The sequence below is a fragment of the Lissotriton vulgaris genome, chromosome 9 (genome assembly GCF_964263255.1).
Source record: "Lissotriton vulgaris chromosome 9, aLisVul1.2, whole genome shotgun sequence".
NCBI lineage: Eukaryota > Metazoa > Chordata > Amphibia > Caudata > Salamandridae > Lissotriton > Lissotriton vulgaris.
The window spans coordinates 732400556-732424365 of NC_141697.1; the positions used below are offsets into that span (position 1 = coordinate 732400556).

General features: G+C 45.9%; 1 protein-coding gene across 6 annotated transcripts in view; it reads right to left on the reverse strand.

Moving 5' to 3' along the window:
• The window catches only part of CCDC9 (coiled-coil domain containing 9), a 515467-nt gene that overhangs the window by 406661 nt on the left and 84996 nt on the right, over positions 1–23810 (reverse strand). For all 6 annotated transcript variants that reach the window (XM_086938478.1, XM_086938474.1, XM_086938477.1 and 3 more), the window contains exon 6: positions 11646–12620. In XM_086938478.1, the coding sequence (XP_086794604.1) occupies positions 11646–12620 (975 nt within the window). The remainder of the gene's footprint in view (positions 1–11645; positions 12621–23810) is intronic.

Sequence of the window (23810 nt, forward strand, 5' to 3'; positions counted from 1 at the left end):
CTATTGTCATCAAGGTTGCACATCAGACAACGACCAATTTTTAACTAAAACCTGGACTTGCTAAAAAAGTCCTGACTACAGGAATAAGTTTGGTCTTGTGATTGTGCTGGTATAGGCGTCGACGCGTTTCGATGGTTCAGTAGATATATACCATCTTTTTGAAGACTGTACGATGTGTCTCTCGTATTAAATGGCACTGGATGGTTACCACTTAAATAATATCCTTATTTCATGTTATTCTATTCATTCGTTTTCGTCCCTTTGACTTTTGTGAGTATCGGTGTTAGAACTGGGGGTCTATAGTTGGCAGAGGTAGGTACCACTGTCCAAAATTGGGACCCTTGCTTCTAGTAAGGGCAAGGAGATAACCCTCTGAGACAACTCCTGCTCACTCTCTAGGTAGCTTGGCACGAGCAGTCTAGGCTAACCAGAGGCAATGCGTAAAGTATTTGTACCAACGCTCACAGTAACACAGTGAAAACACCACAAACTGACTCCACAACAGTTTAGAAAAATACAAAAAGGTATTTAATCTAAACTACACAAGACCAAAACAACAAAAATCTAACATACACAGTTCAAGAATATGGTTTCAAAAGAGTTCTTAAGGTTTGCGATAAAATTCTCCACAGATGCGTGAAAAGTTCACAGTTGCGTCATGTTTACCCACAGTACCTTTTAGTTGCAACAAAGATCCAAAAGCAGAAGCTGGTGCGGTGGAAAACAAGCGATGCGTTGCTCCGGAGACCTGTTCTCGCAAAGGCACGATGTGACGATCTCGTAGGGGCTGCGACGATCTCCGGGGCGGCGATGCGCGGTCCAGCGGTGATCCTCTCTCTTGCAGCTCCTTGATGCGATGGTTCTGAGACTATGCTCGCAGCGACGTGATGCGGTCCGCAAGCAAGCGGTGCGGTGATCTCACCCAGCGACGACACTCTGCGACGACACTCGCAGCGATGTTAGACTTTCCCGCACCGGTCTGGTGCGTCCCGCAAACGAAGGATGCGACGGCTCTGCGACGATCTCGACCTTCGTAGCGGCGGGAAACTTCTCGCACTGTCGGGGATGCGCTCCGCAAGCGAGCGATGCAACACTTTTCACTTGCAAAAGTCTCTCAAGCTTAGTTTCAAGCTTCCCAGCACAGGTACAACTTCCCGAGGCCCCACAACTGGATCAAGCACTCTAGGAAGGACAGAACTCTCTCAGCAGAGTTCAGGGAAGCTGGGGTGAAGTCCTTTTGTTCCTGGGACTTCAGAACAGGGAGCCAGCTCTTCTCAGTCCCTTGGAGATTCCTTCAAGACAGGGGACACAGCACACAGCAAAGTCCTTCCCCTCTCCTTGGCAGCAAAGCAACAGCAGGTCAGTCCAGCAGAGCAACAGCAGGACAGTCTTCCTTCTTCAGTTTCAGCTTTCTCCTTGGAAGAGGTTCCTTCTTGATTTCAGGATGATCTAATTTTCTGTTGTCAGGTGTCCTGTACTTATACCCCTAAAGTCTTTGTTCTCTTAGTGCATGTGGGCCCTGAGCCCGGTCTGCACCAGTTCTGGGTGGATCCAGAGTACTTGGTTTTGCTGGCTTCTTCTTTCCTTTCAGAGTGAGGGGCAGGGTCGTCAGCCGCCCAGCAGGAGGTGGAGCCAGCATTGTGGCAGGCAGGCACAGCCTTATTCAGGCCCAGGTGCTAACTCCTCCCACCACTCAGGTTGCAAATGCAGTCATTCAGCCTAGGGCTGACTCAGCCAGCCTCCCGGGGAATCCCCAGCCCCTGTCACTCACAAACCAGACAGTCAATACACAAACAGGCCAAGGCACACAGAAGGGTCAGACAAGAGAACAGCAACTTTCTAAAAGTGCTGTTCTCAAACACAGGATTAAAAAACAACCTTTCCTAAAAGATGTGTTATTAAATTCTGAGTTCAGGGATACTAGATACTTATGTCCTATCTTGTTCCTATGGGAAGAAATGTTGGAAGCCACTGTAGCCAGCATCCCCCATGTTAACCAATAGAGCAAGATAGCCTTACAATAGTGAAAAACGAAAATGGCTGTAATTTACTACCAGAGCATGTCACCTACACTAGTACATGCTCTACCTTTCACATAAACTGCACCCAGCCCAGGGGGTTACCTTGGGCCTTCCATAGGGGGGACTGATGTGCACGGAAAGGGATGGGTTAGGCCTGGTCAGTGGGGACACTGACCAGGAGGACATGGCAGTTTCTAAACTGCCATAGGCACTGCAGTGGCAGGCCTGAGACACCATTTTAGAGCTACTCCTGTGGTTGGATCAATCAGTGCTGCAGGCCCACTAGTAGCATTTGTCATCACCAGCCCTGGCACACCCTGTGCACTTTACTAGGGACTTCATGGTGACACAAATATGCCAAACATGTATATCCAATCAGAATAGCAATTTACATAGGGAGCATAGGGAGCACTTACACTCTGGCACTGATCAGCAGTGGCAGAGTGTCTAAAGCCGGGGTCTCCAACCGGTCGATCGCGAGCTACCGGTAGCTCGCGGAGACCCCGGGAGTAGCTCGTCAAGCCCTTCGCTCTGATTGGGCATAATGTGTGGATGGGGCGGGCGAAGAGAATGACGCTCCTCTCCTGGAGCTTCCGACGTCTCTCGTGAGAGTCTGACGTCATTACCTTAAAACGCACTGGCATCGCACTGACTGCCATTGTGCAACGGGTGCCAGTAGGAGACGTGACTTCCGCCGCCAGACTCAGCCACTGCAGGTAAGCTCGTTTTTTTTGTGCCTCATATCCCCCCCCCCCCCCTGATTGTGCCGTATTTCGTGCCTTTATTGTTAAAATATGCAGATACCTCACATCTGGTGCCCCTCTGGGCTCCAGCAGCCACGGCCCCTCCCGCTGACCCCCGCTCGGGCTGCTCTGCTGCCCCGCTCCCTCCCTTCCCAGTAGCCAGGGCCCCCTCCCTCTGCCCCAGCCCGGGCTGCTGTTTTGGCCTCCTCCTTGCTTCCGCTCCTCTTCCCCTTCCTGCGACGGAGCTACTCTAACACGCTGCAGTTTATTACTTGTCGGGGATTGAAGTCCACGTTATTTGAACTAACATTGCTGCAAACGAGCACCTTTAAAAGAAGAATTCAGAACAGGAGTACTGCATCCATGGTGAGATGTAGCCATCTGATAACCTAGGTGTAGAAACGTGTTGTCTGTGCCTGTTATATAGCACCGTATGTTAGCATGTTTCAGCCGAATTTTCAATAAAGACTTCTAAATTAAATTGACAATGACCTTTCATCTGGTTTAAAGGTTGCTGTACGTCAGTTCCTATAGTGTTCTGACTGCATGTGCAGTAAGGTTTGCAAGCTTCATGGTTCTCTTGAAAGAGGTCGGCTGCCCAGACCTGTAAAGAAATGACAGTCGGGTCAGGGGTCCTGGGTCTGGCTCTGCACAGCCACCCCAACATCCAATGAGGCTGGAACAATGTTCTCAGTGGGTTTGGTACCCAGAGGCTTCAGCTCACTAATATGACCGAGGATCCGAAAATCCAAGTATTACTGAAAAGTGGGAGCAGCAAATGAGCAAACATATTTAAACGGGGCGCGTGTGTTTGTGGGAGGTAGGCTGAGATATTTTTTGCAATAATGTGGCTCAAAGGTATATTACGTTGCAATAGTCTTAAATGTGTGGAGTTTTATTTTTAATAAACGAGTTGTTGAAAATAGGTCATTGGTACGTTAAAGTTGTTTTAGCCACACGAGCCCTAAAGTGTAAAATTAATGTGTATTTGTTTGTTTTCTCACCCTATTTTGAATCTTGCCTGCCCTACATTCCACAGTTAAAACGCCCTACATTCCACAGTTAAAACAACTGAATGAGCCTAATTTTTATATACATGTATGTAAACTTTGAAAAGGATTTTTTTTTTTACCTTGGTGCCTGCCACTTGGCTCACCCCACAGGTCTGAATTGGAAGATTGACAAAAGTTTGTAATCTCTTGTAAACCATAAAATGTAACCTTAAATATACATAACAAGGCAATGTAAAGTGCTTTGTACAAATTTGTTCAGTGGGCTCTCCTTAACCTCCACTGACCTTAAACTAAATTTGAACAATCAGCTAAAGCCGTGTGAGAAAAAACTAGCTGAAGGGCTTCATTGGTCTCCACTTTCACAGTGTCTCCAGGTCTGGGGGTGCAGCAGCACCTGCGGCACCCCTCCTTCCAAAGCCCATGCTAAAAAATTATGTTACTTCAGGTTAACTGAGACTCAACATATTGTATGACATTAAGACAGGCATATGCCATATTTGCACTTATAAATATTAGGTATGTCCCTTGAATATCGTAGCTACACTATTCCCATATATATATATGGCGTGTTCTGGTGGTTCAGTGGTCTAATGCCTTCATCATTGTAGGGGCCTGTGTTTGACCTCATAGTTGCAGGTTGAAATCGCAGCGGGCCACTCAGCCTCTCATCCTTCTGAGGTTGATAAAGTTGGTACCATTGAGTTGGGTAACAATAAACATCTGCTATTCAGCACCAAGATGTCCTTCTGGGTGAACGTGTGCTTTACAAATACATATATCATGGACAAAATATAAAATCCAAAATATCGAAAGGTAAGTACAGATTTTCTGTACTTAACTTTACATATATGTATTTTGAAAATTATATGTATGCCCACTCTCAAGATGTTGGGACCCTTTCTTAGATGCTAGGAGCTTGGTAGCCCACCCTAGAGGTGTGGCTACGTGTTGGCTACCTGCCCACGGGAAAACGGGTTGGGCACTGGTCCCTCCTCTCTGTCCCTGCCGTCAGTCTGTCTATTTGAGCAAAGGGCTGCCCCTCACGAGGGTGATCAGCATTTACCCACCACTTCGCCTTTGAAGTGGAAAGAGGTACAGCAAGGAGAGTCACATGGATGGAGATAAAGAGCGTGTGATAAGGTTCATAAGGGCCAAATAAGAGTGGAAAGAATGGCAATGAGAGGAGAGTGACAGAGATGGAGGTCAGAGAGAGAGGAGGGAAGGGCAAAAGGGAGTGGAAAGAGTGACAGCAAGGAGAGAGTGAAAGGATTAACATGAAAAAGGGTGCAATTCAGGCAGAGCTGTATGGGGGGAAACAGGAGGTAGAAAGAGTGATGGGGAGACCAAAAGGTGAATTGGGAAGTGCAGAGGGCAGCTGAGGAGAGGGTGGTGGAGATGGTGAAGGGTGTAAGACACAAAGACACCGAAACACAGAAATGAGTGGGATGCAGAAAAAGGAAGGTGGTCATTTTTTAACACAAAAAGACACTCGACTTGCTGGGACAAGCACTCACTATTTCAATGATTATTTCAATGACCACTATTACTGGAAGGTCTTAATTTTGGACCTATTAATTGAAATGACTTGAAGCGTCACAAATCCAAAGTCATTCCTTTTGGTGTTCTAGGGAACTCTTAAGTCAGGCCTGTCTTGGGTATTTTGTTCAAACCACAGTATGGGCTCTGATGAAATTAGGCTTAAAGTCAATGAAACTGGGCGTGGGGGGGGTCTCTCGATAAAATGCGCGAGTTGATTCGGGTTCAGTAGCTCACGACGATTTTCACTGGCCAGAAGTAGCTCAGACTACACAAAAGGTTGGAGACCCCTGGTCTAAAGCATCTAAACCAGCAAAAACGAAGACCAGCACAGCATCAAAAATACAGGAGGTAGAGGCAAAAAGATAGGGGAAAACCACGTCAAAGATGGCAGGTCTAACAATCGGCATCTATTGTGTATTAGGACTTAAAAGTCTATTCTTGCTTATTGGTAGCCGGCACATCAGCATATTAATTGCTCGTGTATATTATCCTCTTATTTAAAATTCACAGTCTACTGGAGTCTGTTTTTCCTTTACAACCGCCTTGTGCCTCCTTAGGTCACTACGATCTCCTGAGTTGGTCACTGCCTATCGAGTCTCATGCTCTCCTCTCAAATTAGGTTAACTGGGGAGTCTCAGGTGTGGATAGTGGTCCTTGTCTGTGGGTCTTTTATATAAGAATCTAGACAAAAAGCACATTGCCGTTTAATTCCTACGACCTCGTCTCTCCACAACGGGTATCCTTCTGGTGCAAGATATGTCTGCCGGAAATTGATGATTTACTATAGTGTCAATGAAACTCACCCCCCTTTTTAAAAAAAAAAAAATGTGAAAACCTTTCTCAAATCAAACCTTCTTGTTTATGCATTATATGCGTTAGGTATTGGTACAAATATATGGGCTTACATTGAAGTTGTTCCTCGCCAAGGGATACCTTGCTATTTCACTGTTTATTAGTACCCTATTCCCCTGGTGTGCTAAGGGGTCTCTCTCGTTCATTTTTACGCTGCATGAAAATTGCCAATCATGGGTTTACATCCTTATTGCTTTTTTCACTTCAATCGGTTATTCCAAGCTTGCAAAGATGGGTTCTTTTGGCTAGTTAAAAAGTATTGTTAGTACAAACAAACCCAATCACAAGGTTACATTTAAAATCTAGACTGTGTTTTTCTCAACCATACACTCTTATTGACTATTTGTTTGAGATGTAAAGCGCTTAAATACCCTGGAGCATTGATGCATTACTTGTGTTCTTCCGCTGCTCATTAAATTAGGCACTACTTTTTTCTAAGTATTTAAGCACTCTACTAGGGTGTGTATTTTTCAACTGGCTCCCTCGTGTACTTCTCCCCCCTCTGTGCTCTTTCCCCTCTCTCTCTCTCTCATCTGTATTGCTTGTCACGCGTCCGCTTGCGTGTTTCTTATCCCATCCGCCACCCTCCCTCATCCCTGTTGCTTGCCCCATCAGCCATCCCATCTTCTAAAGGTCTGTGTTGTGGCTTGCACCAATCTGCATCTCTTCTTCCGTTGCTATCCATGTTGTTGCTTGCCCCAGCTGCCTCCGTACTTCCATGGTTGTCCCTATTGTTGACTGCCCCAGCCGCTCTCATCCTCTGTTGTCCCTCAGCTTGCACCCTCACCCTCTGGTATCCATATGCTTAGTACCAAACGGTCAGTGTTACCTCCCGCTTCTATGTTGCATTCCACCTCTGCTTCCTCCCACTTCCCATCCCTGCGTGTTGCCTCCCACCCACCAATAGACAAATAAGCAGAAGGACATTGCCAGCATTGGCCGCATAACAACATGTTTCTACCCCACACCATCCATTGCCTATGATGCCCTCCCACACACCCGCTCTCCCTCCATGTTGCCTCCCGTCACACCAGCAAAACAAACAAAACAAAAAAAAAAGCTATGATGAAGTTAGTGCTGGCCGCATTGTAGCACTTTTTTACTTTCAGCCAAGATGCACAGCAGCCACTCTGCTGAACAACATGGCTAAAATACATTGACAAAGCCAATAGATCTCTAGTATATGAGGCCTATTGGCTTTGCCAATGCTTAGTCTGTATTACATTTTGAGATCGCTATGCTAAAAGTTAAAGATTTTTTTTTTTTTTAAAGTAAATACATTGACACCTCACTCTGGTCCTCAGCCTGGTGGCCACCACAATTAAGTCCCACACCCACCCTGTTGCGCCAAGCAAGAAACCTAGAGATCATGATCAACTATAGAATCCCGATGACCAAAAAGGTGATCAAATCTCAACCATGTTACTTTTACTGCCCCCTCTTGTTTCTTCATCCTCAAACTCCTCAGGAAAATCTACAGATGGTCTCAATCTTCATACCGCTTCTGCCCAACAACGGTCAAACTTCCACTCAAGCCATAATCACCGGAAGTACGGAAAAGCACTTTGTCGGCATCACCTCATGACTCCCGACGAGACTCAAAGTTATCCAGACTGTCGCAGCCACACGCACATTAAAGTCGCACCCCGCATCCACATATACACATACCTCAAAAACCTACACCAGTTCCCATTAACAAACATGCTCTTTTTAATTTACTCCAACATACTTCCAAAGCACTGCACAACCAAAGACCTGAACACCTAAACACTCGCATCAGCTTAAACAACCCTATCAGACACTTTCATTCCGCCAGCCTGCTGCTCGTTCATGCCCCATGTATCCGAACTGTCCAAGCCACTGGCCGTGCTTTCTCATACCTAGCTCCTAAATCCTGGCACAACCTCCTCCTTTATAGTAGAGCCACCAGCTCAGTCCTACAATTCTGGAGGGAAAAAAAAAACCCAGAAAACCTGGCTCTTTCAATTGGCCCCAGCCCCGGGAGACATGCACATGTTACAAATACACATCAGTGTTTAACCGGTTTCATGTGGCAAGAGCTTTAAAAACTGAACTTACTGCAGATGCCACAGTATTGTGTGCACAGGGTCTGGTTGAAGCAGATTAAGAAAATCAGAAAGCGTGCGGTAGGTGGGGGATAGTAACATGTGGCTGAGACATTACTCGACACAATACCGAAAAAATTCACGGAAGTGTTTGTTGCTGCTCTACCAGTGTACCTCACGCCATTCTACTTACAAAAAAAAAAAAAAAAAGCGCACATACAGACTACAGCAGATTAACAAAAAGTAAATTATCTGCAATCACTGAAAAAAAATCATGTCCTATATTTGTTTTTTGCAGTTTAAAAAAGGTGAATCACTGCCTAACACTTGCTTTCTGCAAGCATCGAAAACCCTAGAAAAGTTTATCAGAATTAACTACAGAGAACAGGAAATCTCATCAGTGGGCTACACAAAGTTTATTAACTGTCAAGTAAGTAAAGGAAAAAGGTGATCGCATGCTGGTTCTTTCGATCCACAGAGGCTCGAATCGACCCTCCTGGTACACTTGCTTAGATGTATGCGTGGATTTCTCGCTCTTTTCCTCTGTCACGGGGCCTCTGATGAGGTCGGTGGACACGGGGCGAGGACTTCAACAGCTGTTCCTTTCTGCCCCGTCCTCAGGATACATACGGCCCCTTTAATGCGGCATGAACGTCACCAGCGGAGGCGGAGCCGACAGTCCTGACGTCGCACGTGTCTGACCAACCAGAGTCAGAGGAGGTGGATAAGGAAGCCCGGCCGAAACCAAACAGCGCGAAAGCCGGAGGAAGAACGAGAGAGAAAACGACAGATGAGCAACCTTCGGGAGGAGAACCCAGGAGAGGAAGCAGACGGGCAGGCCAGGAGAACGAACACGCCTGGAGGCCACAGACACCACGAGCCGCCCTGCCACACTTCTGGAGAAGTGTGGCTGGACAAGGTACGGGGTCGTTTAAAGGGACTCTTCTCCTCACAGGGTGGGAAGGGGTAGGGGAGGTTTGAGGGAGGTCATGGGACCACGAGTGTATGTGTGAAATCCTCACCCCCGAACACGCTCCCCAGTCGCTACAGTTCGTGTTGGGCGCAACATGTTTCTTGGTGTAGGGCCCTGGTGACTCCTTCACTTCCCGTTACCCCCTGCTCCAGATCAGTACCCCAGAACGTAATAGTAATCTCGGGATTGTTTCTTCTTTCTTTTTCACATGGCGATGCTGGAAGAATCCAAGCTGCACGACTGTCTGCAACACTGAATTACTGGAGTCAGGAAGGACTCGAAGACCCAGACGATTTTCTTTGGTTGATTATCTTCGCCATATGAACTGTTGATTGGAATGGAGAGGACTTTACTCCCTCTAGAAGCACGCATTCCTTGTTTCTTTTGGAGTGGTGTTACTATATTAAGAACTAAACACCTATTCCGACATATTAGAGTGGTCCTCCATCATTGATACACCAGTAACCGGCTGTCCCCCTCTCACACCCTCCTTCTCTGAAAGCCTGTGCAGGCCTCTGGCTCCACCTGCCAGCAACCAGCAAAACCAAAACCAGCTGCATCTGCTACTGGAAACCTCTGCTTATCTGGTTGACAAGACCACCACCTCCAGTCACTCTTGGCGCACCAGCAATCAGGACACAATTATAATGGATATTTGCAACAAGGGGTGGTGAGGGACAGAGTCTCTGAATTAAGCAGAAAGCTCTCACCCAGTCAAGAGATCAGGGCTAGATCCAACACCGTTTTTTAGCTCACTGCACCATCCCAGTTTCAGAACCTGGCTGTATGCAAATTAGTCTGTTCCTGTCCCAGTGCATGATGGGAACAGGGCAAACCAAACTACAAAAGCCAATTCTTACACTGGGAAGGAAACAAGCTCCCGGGGACCGGTTTCTGGCATTACAGCCGTCTTCGGCCCGGTTTGCTTGAATCCTGATGGTGCAATGAGCAAGGGTCTCACATCTGAGAATACCCTTCCATGCTTAGGGTGGACAAAAATATTTACAACAAGGGGTGGTGAGGGACAGAGTCTCTGAATTAAGCAGAAAGCTCTCACCCAGTCAAGAGATCAGGGCTAGATCCAACACCGTTTTTTAGCTCACTGCACCATCCCAGTTTCAGAACCTGGCTGTATGCAAATTAGTCTGTTCCTGTCCCAGTGCATGATGGGAACAGGGCAAACCAAACTACAAAAGCCAATTCTTACACTGGGAAGGAAACAAGCTCCCGGGGACCGGTTTCTGGCATTACAGCCGTCTTCGGCCCGGTTTGCTTGAATCCTGATGGTGCAATGAGCAAGGGTCTCACATCTGAGAATACCCTTCCACGCTTAGGGTGGACAAAAATATAATGGAAACAAAGCATGTGCAAAAAAGAAAGACAGGTCTTCAATTCATGCATCCAGGATTTGGAACAATATCCCTGTATCCAACAAGGCTGTCCCAACCCTGCTTCAATTTAGGAAAGATCTGATAATACAGATCTTTAAAGAACACTACAATACAACCAAGTAACAATGCGCCTTTACTCTCAGACCTCAGGTGCCCTTCCAATTACATGTTGTCTGTATGTTTGCTTTGGACCATGTACAGTCTGTGTTGCCTTTAGTTTAGGTTTGCACTATGCAAACATACACAAAGAAATACATGCATACAGTGGAGGAACACAATCTAAACAGACTATTTTCATCTGTGTTGAGACAAGCCATAGATAAGAAAAAAGAGCAAATACTTTTGACTTGTTATAAGTGCCCTGTTATAGTTTCATTAAAAAAACGAGCAAACTAGAATAATGGAAGTGTAAGAATGTTGTTGCTCTGAGCACAGGACTCCGATGAATAAGGGACAGAAAACGAATAGAACTGAATGTCCTGTTTGGACACCGAAGTGGAACACGGTTTCAGCCCACCACCATAGGAGGGTGTCGTTATGAAAACCCCTTTTCTTCTGTTAATACTAACATAGTGAACACCCAGGACCCGAACAGCAGGGAGTCTTTCCCACGTGATAAGCAAAGCTGAAAAATGCCACACAGAGGATGTAGCCTTATGGCTAGAGTGGTCGACTTCGAAACTGGGGAACCAGGTTCGAGTCTTGGCAACAACGCTCAACATCCTGTGATTCTGGGCAAATCACTTAATCTCCACTTGCCTAACAAAAAAAAGAATGGGTCAGTTTATATATAACTAAACTGGTGCTCATGTAAAGTGCTCCGGTACCAGATACCTAGGGTCTAGTTCGCGCTATATAAAACTCCATTAAAAAATTTAAAAAGAGAGTTCTTCAACCAAATGGCAACTGCTCTAACATAACCCTTTGCCTCAGCGGATAGAAACTCCACCATGTTGAACCATTCCTAAAATACATTTTCTTTTCAGAAAATAAAAAATAAAACAGTTCAAATAGTTTTACAAGCACTCTTCACTTTGAAGGATTTACCTTAACTTTACGTTCTGGACCACCGACTCCACCACCTTCAACACTAGATCCAAGGCCGACACCTTCACCTCCTCTCTGATCTGCGGTGGCAATATCGCCACCTCTCCCTGCCCTCACAGGACCGACCCTCCCCTCCAGCCCTCGACCTCTCCCTCCTCCGCCTCTACCCTCTTTTCCGCTTGGCCACTCAATATCACCACAAACACCCCACTCGTTGCTGTCACCTCCACCACTACCCCACTCGTCACTTCCACTGCCTCTCTCTGGTACTCCACTACCACTACCACCCCCACCCCCGCCTCCCCTGTCTCTTTGACCACCCTGTTGTTTCCCAAGACGTCCAACCCTTTTCACAACACTCTCACTGCCTTCCCAATCCTCTTGCTCAGTGTGTCTACCTCCTTGGATGCCAACTCGGCTTCCCATCTCCTCCCTTGGGGTGAACCTACCACCCCTTTGACCTACCCTGCCTCCTGGACGTTCCCTTTCACTGAATCTACTGGTTCGCTCCTCTCGTTCACTAACGCTTTCCCTTTCTTCCCGCTCAGTAAGCCTGCCCACCCGCTCCTCGGAATCACCGCTTCCCCTCTCGTCAAACCTGTGACCTTTCTCCTCACTTTTGCCATACTGGTCTCCCCTCGCCTCTCTCTCACTGAATCTGCCTCCCCTCTCCTGCCTCTCACTGAACCTGCCTCCTCCGTCGCCACCACCTAATCGACTAACTCTCTCACTACCTCTGCTCCTCCCACCTCTGCTCCTGTGTCCTCTCTCAGCATGGAAACCATCCCCTGAACCTAATGAGCCCTCCCAGATTGGAAAATCAGCTCTCTCTAAATTGGGTGAGCGCCCATACTGATGCGGTCCTGCTCCGCCATGGGTCCTGTGAGGGGGACTGCGAGGAAACGCTGGGTCAGATGGACTTGGTGCATCACGAGGAGAATTTGGAGATCGCTTATCAGTAATTGCACGTTTCTCCTGTAAAGAGAAAAAAACATGTCAGCTTCAAAAGAAACCCAAGGAAAAAAGCTTTTTTTTCGTTATTCAAAATACACTACAGTACTAAAACTCATTGGTAAATCAGGTTATCCATTATATAGAAAAATGTGACAGCTAGACGTTTTATGCAGAGGAATCAAGACATACATTCTTTTTTAAAGGATTCCAGGGGTGATCTCGTTTTCAGATAATAAAATGTGACCCGTCTTCGTGATAGTTGGTTAAAACAGAGCACCAAATAGGCTGAATGTCAGATATTTACTTTGAAAGTATCTTTAATACACTGTTTAGTAGAGGAGGGAGAGTGACATTTCTGAAAATTCTGCCAACAATCAGACCAACAACTAATTTAGCAGACCATATTCACTCCAGACAATGTGCAAATGTAGCGGAGTTGAAGTTAATTAAATAAAACTATGCAATGATACATATAATAAAAAACAAAGGTTTCTCCCTGTTCTGTATTTATAAAATATATATGTATACACACACGCACACTTACACATCAAAAACCTTCTTCCAATGCCGAAAGCAAATAAGTATCAAAGAATCTGTGTTCAGTCAAGCCAGCCTAAATGAGCCATCATTACCAGCATATCTGAAATCAGAAATACCGACCCCGACAGACATAAGCAATGCCAGTTGAAGTTGTGAACTAAGCATTTAAAGTCCCTCGATAGAATCCCACTTGTTATACTTGTAACATAATACAGGCGTTGGAACAGGTCTGTGGTTGAAGCATTGTTATGTCCTCCTGACAACATGCCCCACTGCATGGGAATCTCAAACAATCGTGTGGCTCGCGAATGGTAATTGAAATTGCATTCTATACATCGCTTACTAGCCCAGACAAGGCGGTTAGCAAACCCTCTGGAAGATAACCTAAACCTGGAACTGTTTGCCACTGGATTTTTGTGTTTATTTCTGATCAATATGACTCAGAGATAGGTTTGTAGGTTCTCTGACTTGAACAAATGAAATATTGCAAATTTCTACGCAAAGTTAAGCCAATAAAATATGTAAACTTCTTGTAAAGTGAATAATTTTGCAATCTGCCTAAAACTTTACATTTTGTGTTGGAGTGGCAGCAAAATCAGCTAAACAGCTTCACCGACAGAACTGATTCTCCATGGCTTTCATTAAACATTGTTACCTTCTCGTGAGTTTTTTGACATAAACTAAATCTTTCAGTCAAACCACCACATTGGCAAGAGTTAATCTTAACATGAATTGTAGGTAGGCAGTCTTTCTAAGAGTGTTTTTTCCTTTAAATTTTCCTTCTTACAGACAAGGTTCAAAATCTATTACTTTGAGAAGAGAGTAAAAACAAAGACTTGTGCTTCTCTCAATGCACTGTCTGGTGAATGTGTAAATTCTTCTGATGCTCTTATATCCATTTGGTCAGGCTGAATTACTAGTGCGAGAGAGCGAGAGTGCAAGAGAGCGAGAGTGCGAGAGAGCGAGAGTGCGAGAGTGCGAGAGAGCTAGTCTCTCGTAAAGGAAGGTCAAAAATGTAAAACATAAATTTAACATTACAATTACTGGTTAGGAGCATGCGCCACAGCAGGTAATGGACCAAGATGTAGGTGGCTGCACATATAGGTCAGTAAATACCTATAGGATCTGATGCTTGGACGAAACGCCTTCATATACCTTTTTTTAAAGTAGTCTTGCTATAGCTCTTAGCTAGCAAAGCAGCATGAACTGACTTTGCTTACAAATAGAAACTCGTAATAATAAAATGCTAGTAAATGCATGGCACAAATGCCATTTATTTTTTACACTGTGGTGTATGGCGATGCATGCTACCACCAGACTCAGGCGATTACAAATACTCCCTTGCAAATTAAAGGCAACCACTGCTAGGGGTAGGCGAGTCACTAGAAGTTGGAGGGAGGCTGGAGCATGAAGTTTGGCTCAGCTCGAGGTAGTGTTAGAACCTTGATGCCTGTACTCAGGATCAGGTCACCTGACTGCCAGCTTTGGAACTGGGGAAACCAGTTTGAATCTCCACGTCGGCTCAATATCCTGCAAGTCTGGGCAAATCCTCAAATTTGCCTGTGCTTATAAACCATGTGTCCTTGTGTAATATATCTGGTGCTGATTTAAAGCGCTCTAATACCTTCGGGTCGAGTTTGCAATATATTTTAAATAAATGCAGAAAAAATGCACTAAGATCTAAACTAAGCCTCAACATGGAGAAAGACCAAGAATTTACTGACTGTACAAACCAGAAAACCTGTATAAATTGTGGCTTCTGCGCTTAAACGTGTGATCTTAGGCACATTTTATTTCACAAAAAACTCCTTTTCCTTCATGATCATGTATAAAAGCACTTTCAAATATGGAAGTTCAGATTAACAGTTGTACAAAACAATAACTTTTAGTAAGTACTTTGCACTGCTTTAATATCCCCTATTAATGTCAAAGCTTCCACGTGTTAAAGAAATACACTTATTTGAATTCTGAATAGACTGTCATGTTTTACGTTAAGCTTGCTGTATGATTTACATATCAAATATTTTCAGGGACAGGCTCATGCATGGGCTCTTAAGATCCAATCCAGACCAATGGGCCACATTTACAATGATTTCATTAAGTCACAAATTGGCCGATTAGCAGATTCGGGCCATTTGCAGCCAGAAAAAAATACTTTTTCTACGTACAAAGCCCTATTTTGCTGTTCAGTAACCTATTACCGAATCACAAAAGGAATTTGCAATTTGGTATTAGGAAGGGGGCGTGTTAAGGGCTTCCCTTCTTAAAAGTGGCTCGCAGTGGTATCTATGAATGTTTTGCGACCAAAATGCAGTCGTCAAACATTGGCATTTTACTGCCTACTTCAAGTAGGTGGTAACCCATTCGCAAACGGGGCAGCGTACTCAAGTGATCCCCCTTCCTCTTTGTGATTGTTTGCCAAAAAACGGTTTTTAAGAGCAAGCAGTGATCCCATGGACCATCACCTACTCTTACAAAATTAAAAGAAAAAGTTTCCTTTTTTTTTTTTAATGCACCCTGTTTTCCTTTAAGAAAAACAGGCTGCATATGAATTTTTTAAAATGAAAAAAAAGACTGCTTTATTGAAAAGCAAACAGACACAGTAGTCTGCTGGCCCCAACAGGCCACCATACCTGTGATTTTTTGCACTGCCCAACAGGTCGTACACTTAATCCTACCTCATGAATATCAATGAACTAGGTCTATTTGCAACCCACTGGGAATCGCTACATGAGTGAAACACACATTGGCACATAACACATCTGCTTACAATTACCTTATAGTGAATCGCAAACATTCTCTATTAGGTAATCGCAAACACAAAGCTATGTACATTTTGCCCTTGGCTCGACTACTTGTTAATTTGTTGGCTCGCCCACCTCTAACCGCTCCATACAGAATCGGAAAATCATACTTTCATGGGAAAGAAAGTTCACCATGTCACAAATTCGTAAATTAAAGCACAGTGGTAAAGCTCTTCCCACAAAAGACTCCGTCGCTGATTTAAAGTAATATTTTTTACAACCACTAGGTGGCAGCAAAGTACGAAATGTAAAAAGTCTTTAGAAAGAAGTAGTGTTGTTGTGTAATAAACCTATTGCCAACAGCTCGCGTACAGAACGGACTGTAGACAGTATGTAGATTCATACAATGTAGATTTGCATGCATTCATGACATCCTACATAAAGATAATAATAGCTTCCTACTGTCCATGTGGATGTTTGAATTGTGAGCAGACAACTATCTCAAAAAGCCAGCAATTCCCTTGCCTCCCATTCTACATATTTGGCATGTCAGAATTGTAATCCATTATTTGCCATGCAGACAAAAAGCACAGACTTGTTTAGTGCAGGTGTTTGTAAAGTTCTGCGTTCAATCTAAAGGGTGTCAAGGCGCTAAGAAAATAACCCAGACCTCGGAAAATATTACCATCATAAGCAACCATGACTTCATCGCCTTCTTGAATTTAAGGAGGTCCACAATTTGCTTAGAATGTAAGGGCAAGGAATTTCACTTCTTAGCCAGTAAAACAGAACAAGCATTTGCAATGCAATAGGTCTCGCATTTATGAGAGTGTGAGCTATTGGCACTGTAAGTGACAATTTATGTGTGTGTTTTTTTTTTAAAACAGATAAATAAAAAGGCAGTCATTTACAATGCTAATAGCTTAAACTCTAGCAAAGGCAAGATCTATTGCATTGCAAATGCGTGCTATACAAATTTAAAAAGAGGTAGGAGATTGTTGTCCTACCTGCTACAGAAGGCAGGACAAAGCTATTTGAGAAAATAGTGCTTTGTGGCTGTGGTTAAAGCCTACAGAGCAACAACACACGTAACGGGGATGGACTACTAAACCTTTTGAACAATGAACACCCGCAGTTTACAGTGGCCAATGACAAGCCAACGAAAACTGTGGGCGGAGAGAGGGTGGAGCTTCAAGTCCCGACCTCAATACAGTATGCCTCGCAGAGCAGCTCAAGTGCTACCAAGCCTTGACCTAAAAAGCATGACCCCGAGTAGTCTGACAGAGGACTTTAGCAACAGCAAGGAAGAGTTTGTTGTGAGACATTAATGATACAGCTATGTGATGAAGACTGAGTCGGGGTGCTCGGAAAGGAGCCTGGTGTAGAGAACATGGTACTGTGCACCAGATAAACAGATTGAAAAGCAATCAATGTAAGGAGGCCAACATTGGAGTTAAATGGTCTCATCTTCTAGCTCAGCGCCAATCTAGTTGCATCATTTTGAGAGTTGAAGCTGGTGAATTAGGTACTCTAGTACCAAAGTAGATCAAATTCAAATAATCAAGACATGACGAAACATAGGCATTGACAATCTGGACCCTGTGAAAAAATGGAAACTGATGTAAGATATGTTTCAAAGAGAGTAATATAACGTAGCAGCTCTTCGTACCCCATTTACATGATCCACCAGAGAAAGGTAGAGGCAATTTTTAAGCCGAAGTTTTTTTAACGCATGTGGACAATACTGGTTTCGGACCCAAGAAGGGTGACCAGAAAGAGAGGTCGCAGAAAAGAGAAGGACAAGCTGGACAAGCATCTCCGTCCGAACGCCATTCAATATGAGATGAATATCACTTATCCTTGATTAACCAACTGTAGAATGCAAATGCTAGCATGTAAATATCCCTGGTTATCTTCAACACAATCTGGATTTCATCTCCTTATAAAAAATAGGTCAATACAACTATAGTGAACCAGGTCGGCTAAAGGGATGATGTAGAGATTAAATAGTAAAAGAGATTAAATAGATCTCTGAAGAACACCACAATTTAGGTTTTGACTAAAGCACTGAATCACGAAAGACACACCTGAAACTATCTGCCAGACACAAAACTGGAGAATGAAGAGAGTGGATCATCACTGATTCAAATCTCCCAAAGCCAGTGGAGTGGGATGTGGTGATCGACTATTTCAGCCTGTTGCCGATGGGTCTTACACATGGGTACTCACAAACATTTTTATGGGGGCTGCAAAGTTGGGTCTTTGGTGTGATCGAGGGCCACACGCATGTAAGCCGTACAAAGGGGGGGGGGGTCGGAGTGTAAAGGGGGGGTGGTGGAATTTAACCATGTACATCTAGTGGCTGAACTGCAATGTGAAACCAGAAACCCTGGGATGAATCCGCTTTTCCGTTTGACCAAATTGTGTGATCCTGGGCAATTGTTTCATTTAAATTGCCCTCCTTTTTCTTCATTATCACATATAAGAGGACCTCAAAATACATGACTTCAAGATGCGTGCTGTAGAAAACCATCTCCTAGAATCTACAATTCTCCTGAGGCGGAAGCCGGGAGCGCTACCTTTGTTTTTAAAAACTTCGAGAGTCACTTATCTGTGTTTTTAACTCACCTAGTTCCTCCTGACATCTTCTCAGGGCACTTGCTCGCTCCTCAGAAGCCCGCGCAGCGGATTTTAGCGCTGCAGCGGAAACTTCACTAATCAACTTCTTGACGCCATTACCGGCGATCCCAGAGGCCACGCCCCTTCCTGAGGCCACGCCCCCGCAGAGTATATAAAAAGACGCTGACTACAAGCGCCAGACAAGAATCTCCAATTCTCCTGAGGCGGAAGCCGGGAGCGCTACCTTTGTTTTTAAAAACTTCGAGAGTCACTTATCTGTGTTTTTAACTCACCTAGTTCCTCCTGACATCTTCTCAGGGCACTTGCTCGCTCCTCACAAGCCCGCGCAGCGGATTTTAGCGCTGCCGCGATAACTTCACTAATCAACTTCTTGACGCCATTACCGGCGATCCCAGAGGCCACGCCCCTTCCTGAGGCCACGCCCCCTATCGACATTTACAATCCCTATAAATCATGTGCATCCACCGGACGTGCAGCGGATGAGTGCAGCGGGCGCGCAGTCTGCGCGCCGAAGGCGCACCTAAGGCAAGCCCGTCTGCGCCCGTCCGCGACCGAACGGGGCTCGGGGCAGGACTCTTTCGCCAACCTGCTTTCCTGGACATGACGGAAACTGCAACTCCCAGGCACAGAGTACACTATACCAAACATAAACTCTTATCCCTACGCCCAAAACTTAAAAATAAATGCTACCACGCCTTACCAGCTGACTCCATACCTGTATACTGCAAGACCTGTAAGTACACTACTCCTCTCTTCAAGATAAATAAAAGGGAGACATCTAAACAAAAAATGTTGCTGCTTAACTGCAGATCCATGAGTAAGCATAAAACAGAGATCTATGACCTACTGACGGATAGCAGCCCAGATGTACTATTTCTAACCGAGACGTGGCTAGACGATGCTTCATCACCTGAAGCCCTCGAAGCCACTCCTCACGGATATTGCCTACTCAGACTAGATAGACCGAAACAGAGAGGCGGAGGTTTAGCCCTCATCTACAAAACTGAATTAGATTGTACCTTACTGAAGGCAACACTACCTAACTGTGAAAGCGGCTTCTTCACAATAAAAGCAGGAACCAAAAACAACATCAACGGACTACTTATATACCGGCTGTTAGACCTGGCACCTTGGCGTGAGTTTCCCTTCCACTTTTTGCTGATGTGCCTCCGATGTTTTGCTGGTTTTCCGATACTCAGGGCACTGCGCCACGGCTGACCCGTGCCGCAGTGCAAGTGCTCCCTACTGTAAATTGTACATGCGATTGGTATCCATGATTGGTTCATTGGACTTACTGTTAGTCCCTAGTAAAGTGCACTAGGAGTGCCGGGGCTTGTAGATGCCAATACTGCTGGTGGGCCTGCAGCGCTGGTTGCGCCACCCACCGAAGCAGCCGTAAAGATGTGTCTGGGGACTGCGACCGCAGAACCCGCGTGCGGTCTCGTACTGTCACGCTAGCTGGGCAAGTGCACCCACTTGCCAGCCCCTGAACCTTCCCTTGACTACATATTAGTCACCCCTATGGTAGGCCTGCGGGCAGGGTGCGTTGTAGGTGTAAGGTAGGACAGGCCCTGATGTGTGTGGCATGTCCTAGTAGTGACTTACAACCAAAATCGTATTTCACTATTGAAGGCTACCTGCTTCCATTAGGCCAGACTGAGCTGCTGGAATTATTACACCCTATAATCCCAGCAGGCTCAAGGAGCATGGTAGCGAGTCGTGTTTAGTATGCCTGAACTCAGGATGATAAAATATTTCTTGTAGTCAAGTTTATTTTAGTATCCTGTGTTTGCAAACGCTACTTTTAGAAAGTTAGCGTTAGCTTGCCTAACCATTTCAGCCCGCCTCTGCTGGTATGTGTATCTGACTGTCTGGGATGTGTGAGTGACAGGGCTGGGGGATGACAGGCGGTGAATGCGCAGATTACACCTTAGTGGGAGGTAGGAGTGGCTCTTGACTCTGGATCTTGCTGTGCTCTGCCACCACAATGCTGGCTCCACCCTCCTGGGGAGCGACTGATGACTCAGCCGACACCTGGCCCAGGAAGGGCGAAGCCCCATCAACAAGGTACTCTGGCTGCCCCTGTCCGCACAATGCTGGCTCCACCTCTTGTGGGGCGTCTGATGCGCCTGCCCCTCACACTGAAAGCAGAAGCCGGAGTACACCCACCAGGGTACTCAGGGACTGAAAGTGGCTATGCAAAGGCCCCCCTGGCCTGCGAGAACAAAAGAAATACCGTATAAAAGAAGGAGCCCTGCTCCTTGAAAGTTAGATCCGGTTTGGGCTACAGAAGGAACTCTGCCCGACGAGAAGGACCGTGAAGGACAAGGAAGAGTGCTGTCTCTTGCCTGTGTCTGGTGCCTTGCTGCCGAAGGAGAGGAAAAAGGAAAGACTGCGAGAAGACTTTTACTTGACAAGACTTTGTGCCAAACTCTGCTGAAACGATCTCAAAGGGCTTGCTGCTGAACTTGCCCCCTGACCAGCGCCCCAGGACCAGTGGGCGCTACACCCTGAAGGAAGCGACTGTGTGTGCTGCTTATCGCTGCAGTACTGACAGAGGGGTCTGGGAGCGCCGGGCAAGCCTGCCACGCTCCCCGTAATCTAAGGTATCGACATCCTCCCGAACACCGTGACCGGGACCCAAGGCAACAGCGAGAGCAAAGTGAGGTCCAGCCGCCGCTGGCCTGAACACCGTGACCGCACCTGCACCGGGAACCGAGAGCAAAGCAAAGGAGGACCCGTCCGGTCCAAGCTCCCGAGCTGACTGTGCTTCGAGCCGTCAGCCCACCTGCAAAGACGGACAGTCGCCCTGTGAGAACCCCCCCTCTGGTCGGTATCCTGCCCGACAGCTCAGCTGTGAGCGCACAGCTGCAACCGGCCCTTGGCTGGGTACGTCCTGCACTTGGGGACCGTACTGCCACTGGCCGCCACCACAACAGCCGCCGCCTCCAGGGACGGAGCGGACGACGAGGAGAGGACCCTGCCGCCACAGAGCACCGCTGCTTAACGGCGAAAAAACGGAACTCTTAATTGTGGGCAAATCCCCCTCCGCTTGGTCGCACATGTGGTGGCCAGCAGAACTAGGCAACTTCCCTCACCCAATGGACTCCGTTAGAAATCTAGGAGTAATGCTCGACTCCGACCTTTCTTTCAGATCTCAAGTCAATAAAGTCACGGGAAGGTGCTTCAGCACATTAAAAACCCTCCGCAAAGTCCTTGACCTACTCCCCATCAATGCCAGAAAGACACTAGTACATGCCCTAGTTACACCCCATCTGGACTACGGCAATGTCCTGCTCTTAGGTCTAAGCAAAAAACTGCTTACACCAACTGCAATGTGTACAAAACGCTGCCGCCCGCTTGGTACTCAACCTACCTCACAGAGCTTCTGGGAAGAATGCTCTAACAAAACTTCACTGGCTCCCGGTCAAAGATCGCATTAAATTTAAAGCCTTGTGCTTTACGCATCGCATTGCCCAGGGCAAAGGCCCAGAATATCTGCAAAAACTCCTTACAATCCATCGTCCTATCAAAAACCTGAGATCGGCAGGAGCCATGCTGTTCAAACTCCCTCGCACCCGCAGAGCCAAGATGGGTGGCCGCTCTTTTAGACACCTGGCCCCTAAGCACTGGAATGAACTCCCACTGGATCTTCGCATGGAACCTTCAGAAACCAGATTCCGCACCAAACTCAAAACTTATCTCTATCCAAGCATCAACCACCCCTCCCACCTCTGACCCCCGCTCTCACTCTCCTTCACTCCTGTTTCTTGAGATGTAGTAGCATTCTAGAACGGGGACACACTATTTCTAGTGTAACCAGGCGCTTTAAAAATGGCTTTATTATTATTATATTTGTGCTTGGACATAATCACTAATCGCATTGTTGTCGCGGTGGGGCATCAACATATCTAAATTCATGTTTGAAACCCATCACTTTAAAAAATACTTTCTGAATGCACTGCTATAATTTGCTCTGCCAAGGTTAAATGGTTCTACAGGTCAATGAAATACACTTTTTGGATTTTGAAAAGACTATCCTATTTTTATATGTTTGCGGCCTTTAAAATCGAAGGTGTTTCTTAAGTTAAGGGCCTAGTTACTTAGGTTCCCAAACTACAATTAACCTTTAAATAAGTGCTTACTGTATATTTTTGTTTCAATGTTATTGCCGATTGAGTAAACAGCAGCCCAGTGCTGCTGCTGCCGCCGCCCAATGGGCCTCAGGTAAAGGTCAGGTCTGCATGCAAGCACCAGGGCCGTACTTGGAGTATCACCGGTCTAACCGAATCTTGACAGGCAACACTAGGGATCACAAACAGGAGCTCAGCTCAAAGCAGATATTTTGGCCCAACCTGGACCCATTGGTAACCTGTCCTCCAAAAGAGCAATGACACTGCAAGCAAACTTGGGAACTCTCTTGTCCCCGATTCTCTTTTAATATTTATAGGAGCTTCATGATGACAGGATGGAAAAAAAACTCTGGCCTAATCAACAAAATCCTTAATTTCACAGTAGGTCCTAAGCTGTACAAAGGAAGATAATTTCACAATCTTGATTGACACTGATGACGTCAAACCGTTCAATAATGCTCAACAAATAGTGAAAGACTGCAGGAGTCAAACAACAGACCGTAGAGTGGAGTCAGTGGACTAAAGTCGCATAGTTCCTTGCATCTGCCATTTTCAAGTACTAGTCGAGTTGTACCAGGCTAAATAAGGACTTCTATCATCTTATACAAACCAAGAAGTACATAGATCTTTCTTTACTTAGCCAGGTTTCATGCACTACCCAAAAAAATGCTTGCGGGTCAACAGGGCCTCTTTTTAGACGGTGATCCCAGCTTCTTCTGAGTCTCATGGATTGCTTTGAAGGTCCAGTCAGACAAGAGATGAATTAGCCAATAAGCAAATTCCAACCCCAAGTTGCACAAGGGGACACAAAGGGAAACCAAACATTGTTTAACCCCTTCCATGCTGGGCCGATTTTTCTCGTGTGCTAGGCTTATTGAAGAATCAATGGCTTTATGACGGCCCCCAGCCGTCATGAGCACACGAGCACTGTAATGCATGACGGATGGGGGCCGTCATCAGCATGGAAGGGGTTAAAAGAAATGCTGCAATCCTGGTAAACCTGTCTACAGCGGATAGAACAATCACAATAATCTGGAATAGAGGAGGGAGAGCGGGGTTCTTGCCAGCACATAAATGGACATGATTTTGTGAGGCTCCTGTATAGCAGGGAATGAGTGCGGACTTAAATTCTTACAGTTTTCAATGCTGGAATC